The sequence below is a fragment of the Protomyctophum bolini genome, assembly GCF_963924005.1.
Source record: "Protomyctophum bolini genome assembly, chromosome: 6".
NCBI lineage: Eukaryota > Metazoa > Chordata > Actinopteri > Myctophiformes > Myctophidae > Protomyctophum > Protomyctophum bolini.
Genome location: NC_137867.1, coordinates 47,313,795 through 47,334,574, shown reverse-complemented (window position 1 = coordinate 47,334,574; position 20,780 = coordinate 47,313,795). Strand labels below are relative to the sequence as shown.

Sequence of the window (20,780 nt, the reverse complement as noted above, 5' to 3'; positions counted from 1 at the left end):
TCTGCCTGTGTGACCACAGTCTATCTATCTAACTATCTAACTCACCAGGCGTCTGTGCATCGCTGCGTCTGCCTGTGTGAACACAGTCTATCTATCTATCTAACTCACAAGGCGTCTGTGCATCGTTGCGTCTGCCTGTGTGAACACAGTCTATCTATCTAACTCACAACGCGTCTGTGCATCGTTGCGTCTGCCTGTGTGACCACAGTCTATCTATCTAACTCACAACGCGTCTGTGCATCGTTGCGTCTGCCTATGTGACCACAGTCTATCTATCTATCTATCTAACTCACCAGGCGTCTGTGCATCGTTGCGTCTGCCTGTGTGACCACAGTCTATCTATCTAACTCACCAGGCGTCTGTGCATCGCTGCGTCTGCCTGTGTGAACACAGTCTATCTATCTATCTAACTCACAAGGCGTCTGTGCATCGCTGCGTCTGCCTGTGTGAACACAGTCTATCTATCTATCTAACTCACCAGGCGTCTGTGCATCGCTGCGTCTGCCTGTGTGAACACAGTCTATCTATCTATCTATCTAACTCACCAGGCGTCTGTGCATCGCTGCGTCTGCCTGTGTGAACACAGTCTATCTATCTATCTATCTATCTAACTCACCAGGCGTCTGTGCATCGCTGCGTCTGCCTGTGTGAACACAGTCTATCTATCTATCTATCTAACTCACCAGGCGTCTGTGCATCGTTGCGTCTGCCTGTGTGAACAGTAGTCTATCTATCTATCTATCTATCTAACTCACCAGGCGTCTGTGCATCGCTGCGTCTGCCTGTGTGAACAGTCTATCTATCTATCTAACTCACAAGGCGTCTGTGCATCGCTGCGTCTGCCTGTGTGAACACAGTCTATCTATCTATCTATCTAACTCACCAGGCGTCTGTGCATCGCTGCGTCTGCCTGTGTGAACACAGTCTATCTATCTATCTATCTATCTAACTCACAAGGCGTCTGTGCATCGCTGTGTCTGCCTGTGTGAACACAGTCTATCTATCTATCTATCTATCTAACTCACCAGGCGTCTGTGCATCGCTGCGTCTGCCTGTGTGAACGCACCATCAGAAGACACAAAGAGCAGAGAGTGACATCGTGTCTGCGTGGAGGCCATATCGTGGTCAACCACTACACTAGATCATGTGCAGTGGTTCTGCTTCTCACGCTAGTTCTAACCCATTCTGAACCGGAACACCCTTTTGGGTTTTTTAAGCATTATGTCATGCTTTAGCTACTGAAAAATAGCAGATCTACAAGCTCATAGCGCGGCACCGAGTGCCGCGCTACGAGCTTGTAGGTCTGCTATTTTTGAAAAATTGCGCAAAAATGTGGCGCAAATCTTTGAATATATATATTCTTTCAGAGCGAACGTTTTTAAGTCAAATCTTTGCTTCTGGGAGGTCCTTGGAACAACGCATTTTCAGATTGGGGGGGTCGGCGACCAATTACATATATTTTTGGGGGTCCTTGACATCAAAATGTTTGAGAACGACTGACATTAGGAAACATGGGTTTTTTTCAGAAAACTGTCTGTGAATTTGAAGGCATTTGTAGAATCGTCCTCAGGTCTAAATGGGTTAACCCAATTTGTGCCCAAGACGTCTCCAGACATCCTAGGAATTATCCCATGGTGTGCCCAGGACGTCTGTACACGTCTTGACAAAGGAAAGAAAGAAAAAGAACAGTGATGGGACATTGTGCATTTGTTTGTTTAACTGTATGTAATGAGTTTTTTTGTTTTTGTTCTTATTTTTTGTATTTATGGACATTTCCGGATGTTTCTTCGAAGATTTTGTTTAGTATTTGTGCTGCCATGGGGTTGTGTGGGGGGAAAATAATATATATGTGTGAATAATTGCTTTGAAAATACTATGTTGTAAAGAAAAATCAATAAACATATGTTCAAAAAAAACAAAAAAAACAAAAAAAACCCTATAACTCTGAAGGTGTATAAATGGAACCAAATGGACCCATGAGGAACGATTTGGTTTCAATTTGTACCCTCTCTGAGTTACAGACACCGTCAAGGCCCCCGACACGACTAGAACCACTCGCCCTACGCTGCATTTCAGGTTCATTAGCTTAAAACCCATTTTGGGGCGGGAACCGCTTTTGGTGCGTTATTAGGTTACGCTTTAGCTACTGAAAAATAGCAGATCTACAAGCTCATAGCGCACCAAGCTTGTAGGTCTGCTATTTCATTAGGGTTTTGAGGGGCAGCGGTGGCCGAACGGTTTGCGGAGCGGTCTTGATATCGGAAGGTAGTTCGTATCCCCGGACCGGCACGTTAAAATGACCACCGCTGAAGTGCCCTTGGACAAGGCATTGAACCTCTACCATGAAATGTTCTATGAGCAGGGCCTGGCTGTAAACAAGTTCTTGAGCTTAGTCCAGTTACCCTGGGTAAACATGGTAACTTTCTTTCTTAGCTTTTTCAGAAAACTGTCAGGATATAGAGAAAGAGAAGACATTTTTAGAATCTGATCTCGGGTCAGAATGGGTTTTTTTAAGTGTGATTTGTTACCTTCTATAAAGAGTTCTCTCTGTCTGGCATAGTTCTCCAGGTCAGGTCTGGAGAACTGCGGCCGTCTGTCTGCCTGCAGGGGGAAAAAAACACAAACAAAACACAAAACTCAAGACCAAGAAAGTATCCGTTTATAACACTTAATTAAAAGAATAACCGGTCCCGCAGCCACACTCATCTGCTCCAGATATAAAGTTATTGTTGACGACGTTGTTTTGATGCCAAGGAAGGCTCTTCATCTGGTCAAAATAAAAACCCTGTTTCTTTTTGACCAGATCATGAAGAGCTTTATTGGCATCGGAACGTCGTCAACAATAAATTAATATCTGGAGCAGATGAGTGTTCGGGTTATTCGTTCTTTTATCTGTAATGTTCTATAGCCCAGCACCTCTATGAAGTGATGTGAGAATTCTATTCGTTTTTTCTATTATTATTATCTATTCTATTAATTTGGTTAACCCATTTTGGGGCGGGAACCCCTTTTGGTGTTATGTTATCATGCTTTAGCTATTGAAAAATAGCAGATCTACAAGCTCATAGCGCGCCACCGAGTGGCGCGCTATGAGCTTGTAGGTCTGCTATTTTTGAAAAATCGAAGAACGGACTGACATAGAAACATAGGCTTTTTCAGAAAACTGTCAGGATGTAGAAGAACATTTTTAGAATGTGATCTCAGGTCAGAATGGGTTAAAACAAAACTGTTTATTTGTTAAAAGGTTACAGGTCTGATACACTCTGATGCTAATCATTGTTATGCGTTTGTTCAGTAACAGGGGTTATCCTTCCCAGTCACCTCCGACTCTGTAATATACAGAAAAATGCATCTGCAGGACAGGTGGGTTTGGCCAAAAGCTAATTTCAGACAATTCTATCCTGTTTCACTTCCAATTTTGTCTGCTCGTTTCTTTGCGTCAACTCGTCACTTTCCGATTTCACTTGTTCATACTATCCTGTGCGAGTTCTCTCTACCGATTGGATGAGACTGGCATCCCGACCTGATAATTTATTTTCTGTTTACTAAAGAGCTGGAGACTCGTGTTACTGAATATAAACACTCTGACTCTAATAGCAATTCAGAATATAGAGCCTTTTAACACTTGAAATAAAAATCACTGATACTCTACTTTTAAGTCGTATTTTAGACTTGTATACAATATCGAAAATAGCAGATCTACGAGACAGCTGCCCGCAACAAGCTTGTAGATCTGCTATTAAGGATACAAGCTTGTAGATCTGCTATTAAGGATTAAAAGTTATACATTTTTTAAACGGTATAGTTGGTTCACCGATAAATTGATAAGCGTTGATTTTCCTGATAACCAAATTGAATCTTACTAGTACACGACACCACACTGCTTACTGCTTTAGTACAGTAGCTAGCACCCATGGGTTACAGCAAAAATAACATCTCACGGGTTGTATGTATACAGTATGGCCAAGCCCACCGTCCTGCCGTCTCCTCAAAGCGTTAGATGTGACTTACTCTCAAAGTCATTACATGGATTAAACCCATCTTGGACGGGAACCCCTTGTTATACTTTAGCTAATGAAAAATAGCAGATCTACAAGCTCGTAGCGCGGCACTCTGCCATTTTTGAACAATCGTGAAAATGTGGCGCAAATCTTGAATATATTCTTTCAGCGTTTTCAGTTCTTAACTCAAATCTTTGCTTCTGGGGGTCCCTGGAACAACATATTTTCAGATGGGTGGGGGGGGTCGGTGGCCAATTACATATATTTTTGGGGGTCCTTGACATGAAAATGTTTGAGAACGACTGAGATAGAAACATGGGGTTTTTCTACAATTTATTGTAGAATCGTTCCCAGATCAAAATGGGTTAAAATAAAATGTCCTAATGTGATATTTGTGACACAGTCTGAAAGGAGACCACACACACACACACACACACAGACACACACACACTAATGGCCTAGCGCGGGTTTCCTAAACAATTAACACAATATGTACAATTATGATGTTTTAGTAATATTGTTCCTGCTGTTCTACATGCTGCCATCCAGCTGAAGAAATCACAGACTGGGGCTTTTCAGTTGCTTTTATGAAACATCCAAGACTCTTAAAGACTTTATGGAAGATGCTTCAGAAGAACATATTGCTAGTGTTGACTACTTCAAAACACGCCATTAAACCTTAAATAACCCATCTACAAGCTCTCAATGGGTCGCAGTCTCGCATTGAGAGCTTGCAGATCAGCCATTTAACTCTGTGCAACATGCTTCCATCCATAGAAGACACGCTTGGCTTCTGTGGAATCCAAATGATTGAAACCAGTCATAGAGAGACTGAGAACTTTACAGCTGTGGTTGTTCCCAAACTTTTTCATGTCAAGGACCCCCAAAATGGACACCGATTAGCCTGCTTACCCCCCATTTGAAAAAAGTATGCCAGGGACCCCCATAACAGAAGATTTGTACGGCTCTGGGAGTGATTTTCAAACATTTTCACCCCCCCTAGTTTGATGTGCATTAGTCTACGAAACGAACCTCCATTTAACCCATTCTGACCTGAGATCAGATTCATACGAGGTTTCCACGGGACACACACTGGTCTGATTAACCCATTCTGACCTGAGATCAGATTCTAAAAATGTCAGTCGTTCTTCGATTTTTCTAAAATAGCAGACCTACAAGCTCGTAGCGCGCCACTCGGTGGCGCGCTATGAGCTTGTAGATCTGCTATTTTTCAATAGCTAAATCATAACATGATGCCAACACCAAAATGGGTTCCCGTTCAGAATGGGTTAATGACATTTCTATCTCTGGGACCCCCAATTTTATATTGTAAAATCTATGTTAGTTTAACTCTGAGAGTGTACTACAAATGTACACTCTCAGAGTTACAGACCCATATTATAAGGGTCCATTTGGTTCCAAACTAATCATTTAGCTGGGTGGGACCCCCTGGAACTCCCTCAAGGACCCCTGGGGGTCCCCGGACCCCACTTTGGTAAACCACTGCTTGAAATCCATGAGAACCTTAGATAGAGACCATGCTGAAACATTTTGTCCTGTAAAAATACTGCTGTTTAATTAATAACCAAACTTTCCCTGTAAACTAATCACTTAAGATGCCATACTAAGAAATGCAATGATTAGTAACCTCTGCGTAATGGTCAATGAATGATTTAATTGGTTCATTTAATTAAGTAAATTGCTATCTAGTCCATATTTTGGGGTAAAAAAAAATAAGACATTTTTCAACATTTAGAACAATAATAATAAATTGTCACATATGCCCCAAAGAAATGTGTAAAAAGTAGTTGAACAAGTAGTCGCGGTTAATCTCCAGGTGGGGTAAGGCGGGGACCCCCAGGGGTCCTTGAGGGGGGTCCCCAGACTCCCCACTAGCACAACATTCAGTTTAACAGCCTTTTTACATCTCTATACAAGCAAAGCTTTGTGTGAGCTTAATGTAGATGTGCTAAAAATCTTGTTTTTGGGGGGGGAATATCTTTGAAACATAATATTTAAACAAATCTTGTATTGGGGGGGGGGGGGGGGGGCTCCCTCCCTCCCTGGCACCAAATACTTTTCAGATGAAGGGGGGGCTTGTCGTTAAAAAAAGTTTGAGAAGCACAAGTGTTAAAAGTTTTGTAAAGTGTGTTTTTGTACAAGTTGCACTGTAACAGTTTGTGTCCCATACATACAGACATAGAGTGATAGGGTTATTAATATTATATTATATTATACCTCCGAGTCTTCGGAGCTGGAGGTGTTCTCGGACTCGTTGACCAGCGACGACTTGACGTCGTCCAGGTCCCGCTCGGCGGACACATTCTCCGAGATCTTCTCCTCCTGCTCGCCCTCGTCCTTGAAGGAGATCAGCTCGTCGTTGGCCCCCAGATCATCTCCTCCTCCCCCGTTCATCTGAGGCATGTCTGTCCGTCCGTGTCGGTCGGACTGTCCGGCGTCTGTCTGACTGTCGTGTCGGACAACAAACTCACACTTTTCTTCCACGAAGGAGAAAACAAAAAACAAACAATGAGCTAACTATTAGCTCCGTCTGTCTGTAGAGTCCAGAGTAGTAGTAGTGTTGTTGTTGTTGTTGATATTGGGATATAAGATCCTTGCGGTAACCCACTATGGGATGGGGGTGGTGGGGGGAGTTCCAGCAAGTATGTAAAGCTAAAAACAAACTATAAAAAAAACACACGTTATAGCTGGGCGTTATAGCACAGCTTGTGTTGGCTTTGGGGTTCTTGCTTCTTGACGACAAAGAGAAAGATAAATAACTCTTTTTTTTAAAGACCTTGGTTTAAAAGGCTGGAAGGAACTGAGCTGGAACTATAATAGTACTAGTAGTAGCAGCAGCTAGCCTGGTGGCTAGCTTCTTTTAGCTAGCCAACAGTGACTTTTAGAATAGCATTCAATGCTACTAGTATGGCTCTCTCTCTCTCTCTCTCTCTGTGTGTCCCTCTGCTGTGTTCTCTGGCTGGCTGCTCCCTCCTCCACTCCACTCCGCCAGGCCGGGGAGGATTCCTGAGGTCTGCTGCCCCGGGTTGGGGCTTTGCTTCCTTTACGGTCCCGTCCGGTCCTACTAGTGGCGGCGGCTCAGCGCGTCTCTCTGCGGCCACAGCAACAAAGAAAAGTCCTAGTAATAATGACGGTAATAAGAGTCTACTACTCCACCGCGGGCCCGGAGGAGAAGACGCTCCATTCCGCCCGTAGCCTTGTTGTAATAATAATAGTCATTTCTTTTCTCTCGCTGTGAAAGCTTAAAAAGGAAAAGGAAAAGAAAGAGAAGGGGGAGAAGAAAAAAAAGCCCTTATCTAAACTGAAAAGAAACGGCGTTGAATTCACGCGAGGAGGAGCGGCGCTGCTCGTGCGCACGCGACGACACGGCCGCCGAGAAAAGTTTGCCGAGGCGAAGAATCCTCCTTCTCCCAGACGAGTCCCCGAGACAAAGTAGTGGTAGTAGTAGCAGAAACGACCGTGTTATTATTCACTTCTTCTCTCCCCTGCTCCATCGTCAGACACAGTCACCGACCGTCGTTTGTTTTAATCCATGATCTTCTTCTTCTTCTTCTTTTTTTACATTAATTAATAACGGTCGCAGAAAACAATATTAAATGTCCGTTTTTCCTTCCGCATTGTTACACAAAACAAAACAAAAAAAAAATCTGTGCTGAATCGAGAAGTTTGTCTGTATTGTAAGGCTGTGTGTTGGAGGCGTGGGAACCTGAACCATTCCACTGGTGTTTCACTGAGTGGAGTACAAGGAAAAGGGAGGAGGAGGAGGAGTGTCTAGTGAGCTAGGATGAGGCTTCCGGTGGACGAGCTCTTCTCTTCAGAATAAAAGTGCACGCTAAAGTCCACAAAAACGACTAATTAATTTGAACATTTAAAAAAATCACACCCGTGTGAACTGAGTGGTGCAACTCCCCTCTCCCCCCTCCTCTCTCTCTCTCTCTCTCTCTCTCATTAGCAGGCAACAGTGCTGCACTGTCTCTCTCTATCTCTCTGTACCAGTAGGGGCACAACAGTGCCCCTACTGGTGCTCACAGTCACATAGGTGCATGGGTGGGTGGGTGGGTTAACGTCACATAGGCGGACGCGGACATTGCTGTTCCTTGGAGTGGTTGCACCACTCAACAATACACAGAAAGTATTTAGTATTTAGTTCATCCATCCATCTTCAACCGCTTATCCGTAGTCGGGTTGCGGGAGCAACCATAGACATATAAACGGCTCTAGAGCGTATGTGCGCTCAAGGGATGGCAAAACGTTCTGTCATGACTTCTCCTCTGCATGTTGTAGTGTTTAGATGGTTCTGTTATGACTTCTCCTCTGCAGATGGTTCTGTTATGACTTCTCCTCTGCATGTTGTAGTGTTTAGATGGTTCTGTTATGACTGCATGCTGTAGTGTTTAGATGGTTCTGTTATGACTGCATGCTGTAGTGTTTAGATGGTTCTGTTATGACTGCATGCTGTAGTGTTTAGATGGTTCTGTTATGACTTCTCCTCTGCATGTTGTAGTGATTAGATGGTTCTGTTATGACTTCTCCTCTGCATGTTGTAGTGTTTAGATGGTTCTGTTATGACTGCATGCTGTAGTGTTTAGATGGTTCTGTTATGACTTCTCCTTTGCATGCTGTAGTGTTTAGATGGTTCTGTTATGACTTCTCCTCTGCATGTTGTTGTAGTGTTTAGATGGTTCTGTTATGACTTCTCCTCTGCATGTTGTAGTGTTTAGACGGTTCTGTTATGACTTCTCCTCTGCATGCTGTAGTGTTTAGATGGTTCTGTTATGACTTCTCCTCTGCATGCTGTAGTATTTAGATAGATGGTTCTGTTATGACTTCTTCTCTGCATGCTGTAGTGTTTAGATGGTTCTGTTATGACTTCTCCTCTGCATGCTGTAGTATTTAGATAGATGGTTCTGTTATGACTTCTTCTCTGCATGCTGTAGTGTTTAGATGGTTCTGTTATGACTTCTCCTCTGCATGCTGTAGTGTTTAGATGGTTCTGTTATGACTTCTCCTCTGCATGCTGTAGTGTTTACTGTCTAGTGAGCTAGGATAAGATAGCTAGGATAAAGTACACTTGACTTAAGTACACTTTTATTCTGAAGGCCTTATTCTAGCTCATCCTAGCTCATTAGACGGTGCTGAGGAGGGCAGCCCCCAGCCCAGCCAGCAGGCCCCCACCGTCCGCCCCTGACGACACAGCGCAGCCCGGGGCGTCACTGACCCGGGATCAGCGTGGACATGCTCACAGGAATGCCTTTTAATATGTTGATGCGAGCAGTCCAAACTGATCTGCGGTCAGTTGTATGTATTTAGTCAGTGGAGATAGAAGTTGTGATCACACTTTTACACACTAGGGAGACAAGAAGGGGAGGGGGTTTAGTTTGCTCTCTTTTTGTGCTCTTAAAGGACCACTTCACCACTTTTCACCCTATCTTCATATAATATAACATCACCATTAGGCAGATATTTATTTTTTACAAAAATGTTTAGATTTGTATTATCGTGAGAACGATAGCTTCCATTTTCGCATTGCAACTTTTCAGGACTAGAAGGCCTGCAGTTTCTATTAGCTTGGATTCCCCATCGATGATGTCACTGGTGGACGGGTTTCTGAACAGCCCTCCTATGAGACGCAGTAGGAAAAAGTGTGCCATTTTATCATGATTATTAGTGAGGACCTATTATATGAAGATAGGTTGAAAAGTGGTCCTTTGAAGGAGTGTAGTAGTAGTATAATAATACATAAAAATGTTCACCTGTGCAATTTCCAGCCTCTGCCTCAGCCAATTGAGGCTCAACCAATCAGGCTCTGCCAGTGGGCCCAATTGATTGCCAGGTACACTTTTCAGTTTGCAGTCTCCACACACACACACACACACACACACAGGGACATCTACATGTGGGACACCGGCTGACAGTTAAAACGGGTGCTATGACAACGTACACGTTGGGAAAATAGCAGATATGCAAACTCACAGCACATCTCATTCAAGACACTGAACTTGCAGATCTGCCATTTTTTTGCCATCCAAATGCATTATATGGTTAAATGGGCCCTAAGAGATGCAGAAGAAATTAACTAGAAAAAGTGCCCTTCTGCATGGGCACAGGTCTCCACCAGGAGGATAGGAGAGTGTGTGATGTTTGGCAAAATGTTTAGGAGTAATTTAAACATGTTTGTTTGGGTGTGTGTGTGTGTGTGTGTGTGTGTGTGTGTGTGTGTGTGTGTGTGTGTGTGTGTGTGTGTGTGTGTGTGTGTGTGTGTGTGTGTGTGATATCCGTGGATATGCACGTCTTGGGATACACTGCCATGTCTTCCTTCTCAGAATGCATTTCTTTCATGTGGATTCCAAGGGATTCGATTTCCCAAAAGTTGCGTAACTGATCCGACAGTGCCTGTTCCTCTCCGACGCTGATGTGCATCACTTCAATGTCCACAACAGTTCAGTTATGATATTTAGCGTGGTGACTTCTCCTTGCACCAGCCATCCAAATACAAATACTTCCCAGTGCAACTATAGCCCTTCATTCAGTCTCTTCCCAATTAGGCCGGTGGCCGATTGCGTCAGGTCTAGTTTTTTTCTAAATCGCCGTTCTACAAGCTCTCACTGTGTCACATCGTGACGTGTTGTGAGCTTGTAGGTCAGCTATTTTCAAATTGTCAACATAGAGTTGAAGTGGCTGAACGGATTCAGATGCTATATTAACTCATTTAGCTGTGGATCACGGCCGGTTCTGGAGGGGAGTAACAGTTTTTGACATAGCTGTTATATACCTGATAATAGGCCTGTCAAAAAAAATAGATTCGAGTTAGAATCGCGATTCTAATGCTGTTTTTTTTTTTTTTAATTTTTTTTTCTTCACAAATGTACCTGTGCATGCAATGCATTATGGCCTGGGTTGCATAGTGCATTTACTACCAGCTAAGCTAAGCCTGCCAATTGTATTTATTTTACACGTGTTTTAATACTAATGTATTGTTCTGGTATTGAGTGAGAAGAGATTTTGTAACTTTTGTACTGGTTCAAATTTGTGCAAGCTAAATACATGAGACATGTTCTTACTCTTGGATTTAACCTTTGTGTGTTTAAATCATTCAGTTGATAAAACCTTTACAATTATACAAGCTTTTTACTAAATGTACTCTGCTTTCATGCCAGAAGACTGGAGTAGATCATGCTAAAATTCTATTTAATTGTTTTTAATAAAATAAAATAAACTGCTTTAGAATCGAAAAAAATATTTTTTGAATCGAGAATCGGAAAAATCGAAAAGATCGTTTTTGAATCGAATCGTCACCCCAAGAATCGGAATCGAATCGTGGGACACCTAAAGATTCGCAGCCCTACCTGATAATACAGCTCATATCCATGTGTAGGTGTGGAAGAGGGCCACGCAAAACATCTCTATTCTACCAATTATTTTATACCTACCTACAGTATACTACCAGTTTAATAGTTTCTTATTTGTCTATATATAACTTGGCCAACAAATTCTACAGTGTATTATTGTAAATACATACGGTAAAGTGCTCAAATAAGTGAGGGGGCACCCGGATTTGAACCAGGGACCTCTTGATCTGCAGTCAAATGCTCTACCCCTGAGCTATACCCCCTTCTACACATTAGTGTTCCTTTGTTCAGTATCAGGAGCAGGTCCTCACCCCTCCCTTTGTTTGCATATCAATCAAGTGTGTGTGTGTTTGTGTGTGTGTGTGTGTGTGTGTGTGTGTGTGTGTGTGTGTGTGTGTGTGTGTGTGTGTGTGTGTGTGTGTGTGTGTGTGCGTGCGTGCGTGTGTGTGTGTGTGTGTGTGAATACTAGTAGATTGTCTATTTTCACTACTTTTGCACAACATGGTGTTATTATACAATGATGCATATTAATAAAATAGAGCTTAAGTGGATAAAGAGCGTGGTCCATTGGCCTGTTGGTCTGATTGGTGGCAATCGGACATGGCCCACAGACAGTAGTAGCCTACTGGTGGAGCGGTAGTCCATCTTCTACTAGAGCAGTGTAGTGTATCCACACTTTTCCTGGGCTGTGTGTGCTCCAGTTCCTGTCGATTTGATCCAATGAAAGCCAATGAAACTGGTCAGATGACCAATGATATCCAATGAAATCAACAGGAACTGGAGCACACACAGCCCAGGAAAAGTGTGGATAGAGTCTTGCAGCCAGTGGAGCAGTTTACATACAATGAATAATGACCTTCAAGAGAGTGTCTGGAGCAGCACTTTAACATGCAGTAAGTCAAGTGGTACGAATGGATTATCCATAACCTCTATGTTCCCCATCCAGAGTCCCAGACCACCATGATCTGGTTCTGGTTATATAATGCTCTGCAACAGTGACGTCTGCTAGGAGAATTAGGGAAGACGTAATACACAAGCTAAGAAGCTGAAGGCACCTTTAAAAAAGTGTCCCCTAGGCCTAGGCCCTCACAAAACACATGCAGTAATCCTGGTCTCTAAAACTACCTCCCCCTGGCCAGGACTCCTCATGCATAGAAGGAGGCATGAGAAGAAGAAGATGAAGAATTGGTATACACAGTAGGCCTATGTGGTATATGAGCTTTAACCGATTATTATTTTGAATTGATGTCAATAGTTTTGTACTTTTACTGAAGTAACATTCTGAATATATAGGTAACCTCTACTATCTTGTTGTGGTTCAGTCATGCAGCACAGAGTCACAGCAAGAACGAACCGTTAGTACAGCAGAGCCAAAATGCACAGGCATTAGGCCTACTGTATTTTGTGCTGCTACTAATACCGAATCCATTTAGTACATTGTGGTTTGCAGAGAGCCACAGAACAAGCTATATAGGCTACTGGCTAAACTACTTGGAGTGGTACTAGACCCTAAACTTAATTGGACTAAACAAATTGACAATATAGTAACTAAAATGGGAAGAAGTATAGGCCGTAACCAGGAAATGTTCTAGCTACATAACACTAAACACTAGGAAAGCAGTAATTCAAGCTCTAGTGTTATCACATCTTGAGTATTGCCCAGTAGTCATCTGGTCATCGGCTACAAAAACAGACATACATAAATTACAAATAGCTCAAAACAAAGCTGCCAGATTAGCTCTCCAGTGTTCCAACAGGACACACATTGCAGAAATGCACAGAAATCTATCATGGCTTACTGTTGAGAATAGATTACATTCACGTATTCTTACGTTTTTGCTATGTTTTTCTTTGTTTTTTATTTCTCCTGTGTTTTTTATTTCTTATTTTATATTTTATTTTACTATGTTTTATTTTGAGTTAGTGTTTGTAAACAAGTGTAAGTATTGCCTTTGTTAAATGTTTGTCTGTGACCCCAGGAAGACAAAAGCTAATGGGGATCCTTATAAACAATAAACAAACATAACTCTCTCTGCTAATATCAACAAAGAAACAGTTAAATTCCAATACACAAAATCTCGGCCACTCACTCACTCACACTCGGTCACTCCAGCATGGTGATGTTACGGTGAAATTGGTGACCTGCTGACATTTGTGACAATCGTGTAGAGAGACAATCACATAAGGGCAGTGTCCCAATGTAAATCGTTGCAATTTGTTTATTAGCAGAAATGTATTCAACCTAACGGTATTCAGGCCATGCTGCATGCACGTATTTAAGTTAAAGACCATTTAACTCAAGTTGTGTGAAGTCCACAAGATGGTCACATATTTCGGCAGGTCACCAATTTCACCACAACACCGCCATACTGGAGTGATCGGTGTGAGTGAGCATGCATATTCCTGTCCTGGCCACACGGTGTCACTATTACTCTTTTGGTACAGTACCAACCACATAAAAGTAGACCGTCTGGCGTTCTTACTCTCCACTATAGGCCCTCCTTAACATTTTCGTTTTGGTCTAGTTATGACTAAATGGTCATTACAATAGTCATAGTTTTAGTCATGGCTTAATTCTATTTTGTATTTATTTTTTCCCCAAATTAACACTGCACTCTGCAAAACAATGCTAATTTCTGAATGATATCTGAAGCTATGTCACAATTTATATTGGGGGTCCCACAGAGATACAAAATTGTGTCAAATGCATGGGGGTCCGTGGACGTATGCTTGTAGGCCACACACACACACACACACACACACACGCACACGTGCGCGCAAACAAAAGGCGGATCTACTGTTGACCTAGCCTTGAACAAAGGCTACGTCAACCTTACTGTCTATTGATAGCACGGGGGTATAGCTCAGTGGTAGAGCATTTGACTGCAGATCAAGAGGTCCCTGGTTCAAATCCGGGTGCCCCCTCTAAATATTTAGGCAGTTATGTATTTACAATATACACTGTATATTGTAAGAATTTGTTAGCCAAGTTTCTACTGACATTTGAAAATATAAATGCAGAGTCAACTGTATTCGGGTTTAAATGTGGCACAGATCTTTGAATATATATTATTTCAGAGCGATTGTTTTAACTCAAATCTTTGCTTCTGGGGGGTCTCTGGAACAACATATTTTCAGATGGGGGGGGGGGGGGGTAGGCGGCCAAATTCATATCGTTTTTGGGGTGCTTGACATGAAAAACCTTGAGAACCACTGACATAGAAACATAGGGTTTTTCATAAAACTATCAGGATTTAGAAGGCATTTGTAGAATTGTCCTCAGGTCTAAATGGGGAAGGGTACATTTTTTGAAAATGAAAAAACGTTTTTTTCTGTAGATTTAGATTACGAAACATACCAATTAACAATTACATTAATTAAGCCATATTTTATATTTTGTCTATTCAAAAATAGCGTAGCTTAAGAGCTCGTGGCTCAGCTATTTTTTAAAGATTTTTACACATTTTTAAGGAAAAAAGCATAATGAACTTAAATTTACTTAGTTTAGATTATTCTATAGCCTACTTTAACTGTAATAAAATGATGAATACAAAACCTTAACTTGTCACAGAGTACTTCTACGCTGTGGTATTGCTATCATTATTAATCTACTCATAAAATGTGATGAATAGAAGAACATTTGAATAGTATAGGCCTACCCCTTGACCTGTGTGAGTTGGCTCAGGTGATTGATTGAATCATGCCATCAGGGGGCGACATTACACCGCAACACCACACATTACAAGTTTACAACACAGACGGTCAGGTCAGTGATTCTCAAACCTTTTCATGTCAAGCAAGGACCCCCCACATTTATATTTATATGGCCATGCAAGGACCCCCATCTGAAAATAATGGACTCCCAGAAGAGAAGATTTGCGTCAAATGAAACATTGTCAATTAAAAAAAGAAAGAAAAACAACATACCAACAAACCAACATATAGGCCTATAAGCTAAATGGATAAAGTGGTTAAATGATTGTATATTTGTGATGCTGTATTCACGCCATTAACTATAATTTTGCTGGGGACCCCCTATGCTCTGGTCCATAATATAGCTAATGCCTTCATTAGAGCTAAGGACCCCCTTGAAATTGAACCCCACCCCAAAGAAAGACCCCTGTGGGCCCCCTCCCCCCACACACACACTTTGAGAACCACTGCATCAGACGGTGGATTTCCCTCTATGGTTGCGAGATCTGGGGACCATTAGCAAACCATGACCTGGAAAAATGGGATAAACACCAAACCGAGACCCTACACACAGAATTCTGCAAATCCATTCTCCGTACCCAGCGAAAAACACCAAATAATGCATGCAGGGCAGAATTAGGACGATACCCACTCATAATCAAAATAAAAAAGAGAGCACTTAAGTTCTACAACCACCTAAAAGAAAGTGACCTAGATGCACTCCATAACAAGGCACTCACACACAGTGAAACTCTAGAGAGATGCCCCCTCAGCCAGCTAGCCCTGGAACTCCGGGCACAAACACAAACAGAGCCACGAGATAGAAAACCCATTGGACTAAACCAAATTATAAAACAGCAAAGGGAAAACTATCTGACACATTGGAAAGAAGCAACACAAAAGCAGAGTAAACTAGAATGCTATCTGGCCCTAAACAGAGAATACACAGTGGCAGAATACCTGAGCACCGTGACCGACCCAAAACAAAGAAAAATCTTAACTAGGTACAGACTCAGTGAGCACAGTCTCGCGATCGAGAAAGGCCGTCATAGGCAGACCTGTATCCCGAGAGAAGACAGACTATGCACCCACTGCACACTAAACGAAGTGGAAACCGAGCTACACTTCCTAACCATCTGCCCATTGTATCAAGACATCAGAGACACATACTTCCCACAGATTACAACCACACACGGAGATTTTGAAAACATGACCAATGACAAAAAACTCCCATATCTGCTGGGCGAAGTACAACAATGTGCAAACACAGCAGCAAGATTTGTGAGTTGCTGTGATAGGAGAAGGATATCAAATGGAACACAACCACCCTAAAGACTAATAATTGTGTATATTCCTGCACTATACCTGCATCGAGTTATCTTGGTACACAGAAGTTGATCTATTGAAGATTCTGACCTTCAAAGTACATAATCTTTGTTTTGATTGTATTGCTGTATTGTTGTATTGTTCTTTCTGCTTTGGCAATGTAAACGTATGTTTTCTCATGCCAATAAAGCCCTTTGAATTGAATTGAATTGAATTGGATGGATGTGTATTGATGTAAAGTACCGGTAGTATAGCTGAAAACCCAGGAGCTGAAGCTGTGATGCATTCCATTGGACCCCCAGCGCGGCCTGTCTCGTGCAGGTGGCCGGGCTCGACCAATGGCAGAGGGGAGCGCTTGCGGCGCGGCCACGCCCACGAGCGAAAGCCAATAAAAGTTCAGCGCGAGAGAAGGAAAAATGTCAACAGAGACTAGAGTCACTCACGACTAACTTTATAACACGATCTGCGAATTTATTTTGCAAGAGGGCCAACTCTGAGAACTCTCAAGTAGTCACTCAGTCAGTCACGACTCACAACACAAGCCAACTGCCAACCCATGCAGAACAGAATCTAGAAACGGATCAGAATTTTACCAACGGAAAACAGGATATTCAGATTGGATTTATAGCCTACTGTCTTTATTTAATACCACCAGTTTTTACATTTTTTTCGCCCACTTGTTCACATTGCAACTGTACACTGCGGACTTCAGTATGACTGTGGAACAAGTGAATGGATCATGCACCACCGACAAAAAGTGAGTAATGAATGATATAATAAGCAGTGTTGCATTTATTTTTTGCAGAGATGCATTGAGAAGATGTTGTGTTAAAGCTAATTTATTTATTATAGGCTACTTAGTTAATTATAACGGTTGTAACATTCAAATAAAACACCAAATGGGTTGGAGACTTGGGAGTCATCCTTTCAAACCCAACATCTCAGCTTACACATTGATTATAGGATACATTTAAAAGCATAATTTGTTAAAATAAAATAAATAAAAGTTTTATATTGCTATCCTTACTATGCATGGGTCCTTGGGGGAGGGGCTCCCCAGCTAAATCATTGATAGTTTTATATATATATATATATATGATTCTAAACCAGCTAACTGCACTCTTCTACAGGGTCTGTAACTCTGAGAGCATACAAATAAAACCAAATGGATCCGTATAAGGGACAATTAAGGGTCCATTTGGTTCCATGTGTACACTCTCAGAGCTATGGGGGTCTGTGGCCCTAATTTGGATTGATTGAAAACTTTATTAACAGTTTGCAAAATGGTACAACGGTACGATTATACAATGACGTTAAACGGATAACACAAAACACCCTATTAAGGGCTTGAACCATTGTGGTCCTGTGTATTCAATTCATCGATGCATATCAAACAGAGGGGGGGTCCCTGGAATGAAGGTAACCATGCAGGGACCCCCTGCTGTAGGTATAGGTGACATGTCTAAAGTGTTGTGTTGTGTGTTCAGGATGGACTCGGTGTCTAAGTGTTGTGTTGTTGTGTGTTTTTCAGGATGGACTCAGTGAGTGAGGCTGTGGAGGAGCTTCTGAAGTCTGCTCAAACACACGACTGTCTGACTGTTGGAGTGTACGAGTCTGCCAAGCTCATGACTATGTAAGTACCACCCAGCACACATGTAGATCAGTAGTTTTCAACCGCAAGGTGGTCTGTGGACCGCACTGGTGGTCCCTGGACCATGCGTTTAGTAATGTATATATAGGAAAGTGAAAATGTATTTTCTTTCATGGAAAAGTGCACTAATGGCCTTCTATCTATGACAACCCTTTTCGTATCAAGGCTCAGTATTCATCCTGCATTTGAGCCACGGAAGCACCATTTGATGACATTTAGCCTCTCAGACCCAACACTTTGAATATGTTGTTGTCGTTTGATAATAGTTTGTCCACAATTCCAGACATAACAGGCAAACGATGATAAAAAATAAAATAAAATCTACATTCTCTAATTGTGTGTAGAGTCTGTAGACCAAATGGATTGCATTACTTAATTTAAATTACAAGAAGTCTCGTCAGTTGTCAGTTACTGGAAGGTCGGGGGTCGAGACATTCCAAAGAAAAGGGAGTCAGAATCTCAAGAAGGGGAAGTGGACCATATTGCCCCATCATTACTAGGCAATGTGCCCTAGTAATATATCTTACGCATACATAAGATACAAATCAATAATATATCAGACGGTTAACATAAAGCACTGATCGTAGCCCATATCCCATCCCAACACAACAGTGGTCCCCAGCTATATAGGTTGATCGTATATAGGGGTATAAAACCAGAATAGATAAACCGAATGCTTTATTAAAAAGGAAAGTATTTAGTCCCATCTTTAAAGCTTCAACAGACTGTGGAGTCCGGGGGAGTGAGTTCCACAGTCGACTGAGTCGAGCGGGCGGCTGAACTGAACAGAAAGCCATGAATGTATATATGGACGGTCCACCACTCACTGACTGACTGCCTGGTGCTGGAGTCGTGTTTCTAACGAGGTGCTGCTGTTGTTGTTGTTGTTGTTGTACAGAGATCCGGACAGCGTGCTCCTGTGCATCCTGGCCATGGACGAGGAGGACGAGGGAGACATCGCCCTGCAGATCCACTTCACCCTCATCCAGGCCTTCTGCTACGAGAACCAGACCGACATCCTCAGGGTGTCGGGCCTGACGCGTCTGGAGCAGCTGCTGCTGTGCGGTGGTGGTACCGTCACCTCCAACGCCAACCAGCCCAGAGACCTTCACTGCCTCCTGGTCACGGTACGTCACCATAATGACGTCAGCATGACGATTAAAGTTATCTCAGTCGCCTGCACGACTTGATTTCGGTCATTAAGCATTCCATATAGAAGCCACAGCGAAGCGTGCATGTCTTCTGTGGAAGTATTGCTGCTGCTCAACCGCAAATAGCAGATTTCTTTCTTTCCAGAAAATTATTCAGCTGCTCTGCTTGCCCTAAAACAGTCTTGAGATTTTATTTGTGCTGAATTCCATGCCTCAGACCTCTGTTAGGAGGTCTGAGGTTATCTGATTTCTGTCATCATTATGGATGCTGGGATTTATAAGTGGCTTAAAAAGTAGAAAAAGCTCTGATTCTGATTTTGATGCTTTCGTGTGACACTGATCAAAGTAGGGCATTAATTACTTGCGAGATAAGAGATTTCTTAGTACACTATCTTACTGTTCATTCACATTCACCTGCCTCATGTATTCACGTGCAATGTCTCACGATGTTTACACGTCCACCAATACCAGAAGGGATGTTCATGTATTGTTTGACATCTTTTTTCCACAGAGCTCCCAGTGTCAGAGAGAGGACACCCAGAAGCAGGCTCTTCTCCAGACCATCAGTAAATACTGTGAAGAGAGTCGCAGCGAGGAGCAGTGGGTTCCCTACATCGCTCTGCAGGAGGAGACCAGCGAGGAGCAGTGGGTTCCATACCTCGCCCTGGAGCAGGAGACCAGCCAGGAGCAGTGGGTTCCATACCTAGCCCTGGAGCAGGAGACCAGCGAGGAGCAGTGGGTTCCACACCTCGCCCTGGAAGAGGAGACCAGCCAGGGGTTCTCTATCTCGCCCTGCAAGAGGAGACCAGCCAGGGGTTCTCTATCTCGCCCTGCAAAAGGAGACCAGGGTTCCCTACCTCGCCCTGCAAGAGGAGACCAGGGTTCCCTACCTCGCCCTGCAAGAGGAGACCAGGGTTCCCTACCTCGCTCTGCAAGAGGAGACCAGGGTTCCCTACCTCGCTCTGCAAGAGGAGACCAGGGTTCCCTACCTCGCTCTGCAAGAGGAGACCAGCCAGGACCAGTGGGTTCCATACCTCGCCCTGGAGGAGGACACCAGCCAGGGGTTCTCTACCTCACCTTGCAGGAGGAGACCAGCCAGGACCTCTCTGGGAAAGACACTGACACTGAGGCGGAACGCCACCACCACCACCACCACCACCACAACAACAACAACAACAACAGCAACAGCAACAACTCTGGTACTTTCAAAGCTCACGTCAACGCAAAGATCTTCCCCGGCGCTGGTCTGTCTGTCTGTCTGAGCGTCAGTTGAGCGGCCCCTGTACTGTACTGTACTGTAATGCACGTATAGTATAGCCATTTTGAATGGATTGTGGAAGAATTTCCGACAGATTCGTCTTGATCACTGATGCCTCACCGGAGATATAGATATGTCTACCGAATGCCAAAAATGGCAGGACTTCTGCGTTTGAGGTGTAGTAAACCCGATCACCTATAGGCCGCCATCGGGCCACCACGAGAGACGCACCGGGCGTCAGCCCTATATGGTCATACTTCCTCCCTATCAGGTCAGAGGAGGAGGACGTTGTTTGGGGAGGTTTTCCTCCAGGCTGCTACAGTTTTGCTG

General features: G+C 43.1%; 1 protein-coding gene across 2 annotated transcripts in view; it reads right to left on the bottom strand.

Annotated features, from left to right (window-relative positions):
* LOC308317103 (transcription factor 7-like 2) overlaps window positions 1-7,740 on the bottom strand; it is a 41,646-nt gene extending 33,906 nt beyond the window's left edge. For both annotated transcript variants that reach the window (XM_080765902.1, XM_080765903.1), the window contains exons 1-2: window positions 6,240-7,740; window positions 2,529-2,601 (exon numbers count right to left, since the gene is read on the bottom strand). In XM_080765902.1, coding sequence (XP_080622028.1) covers window positions 2,529-2,601; window positions 6,240-6,425 — 259 coding nt within the window. In that variant the 5' untranslated portion in view covers window positions 6,426-7,740. The remainder of the gene's footprint in view (window positions 1-2,528; window positions 2,602-6,239) is intronic.
* Window positions 7,741-20,780: the final 13,040 nt, after the last annotated feature.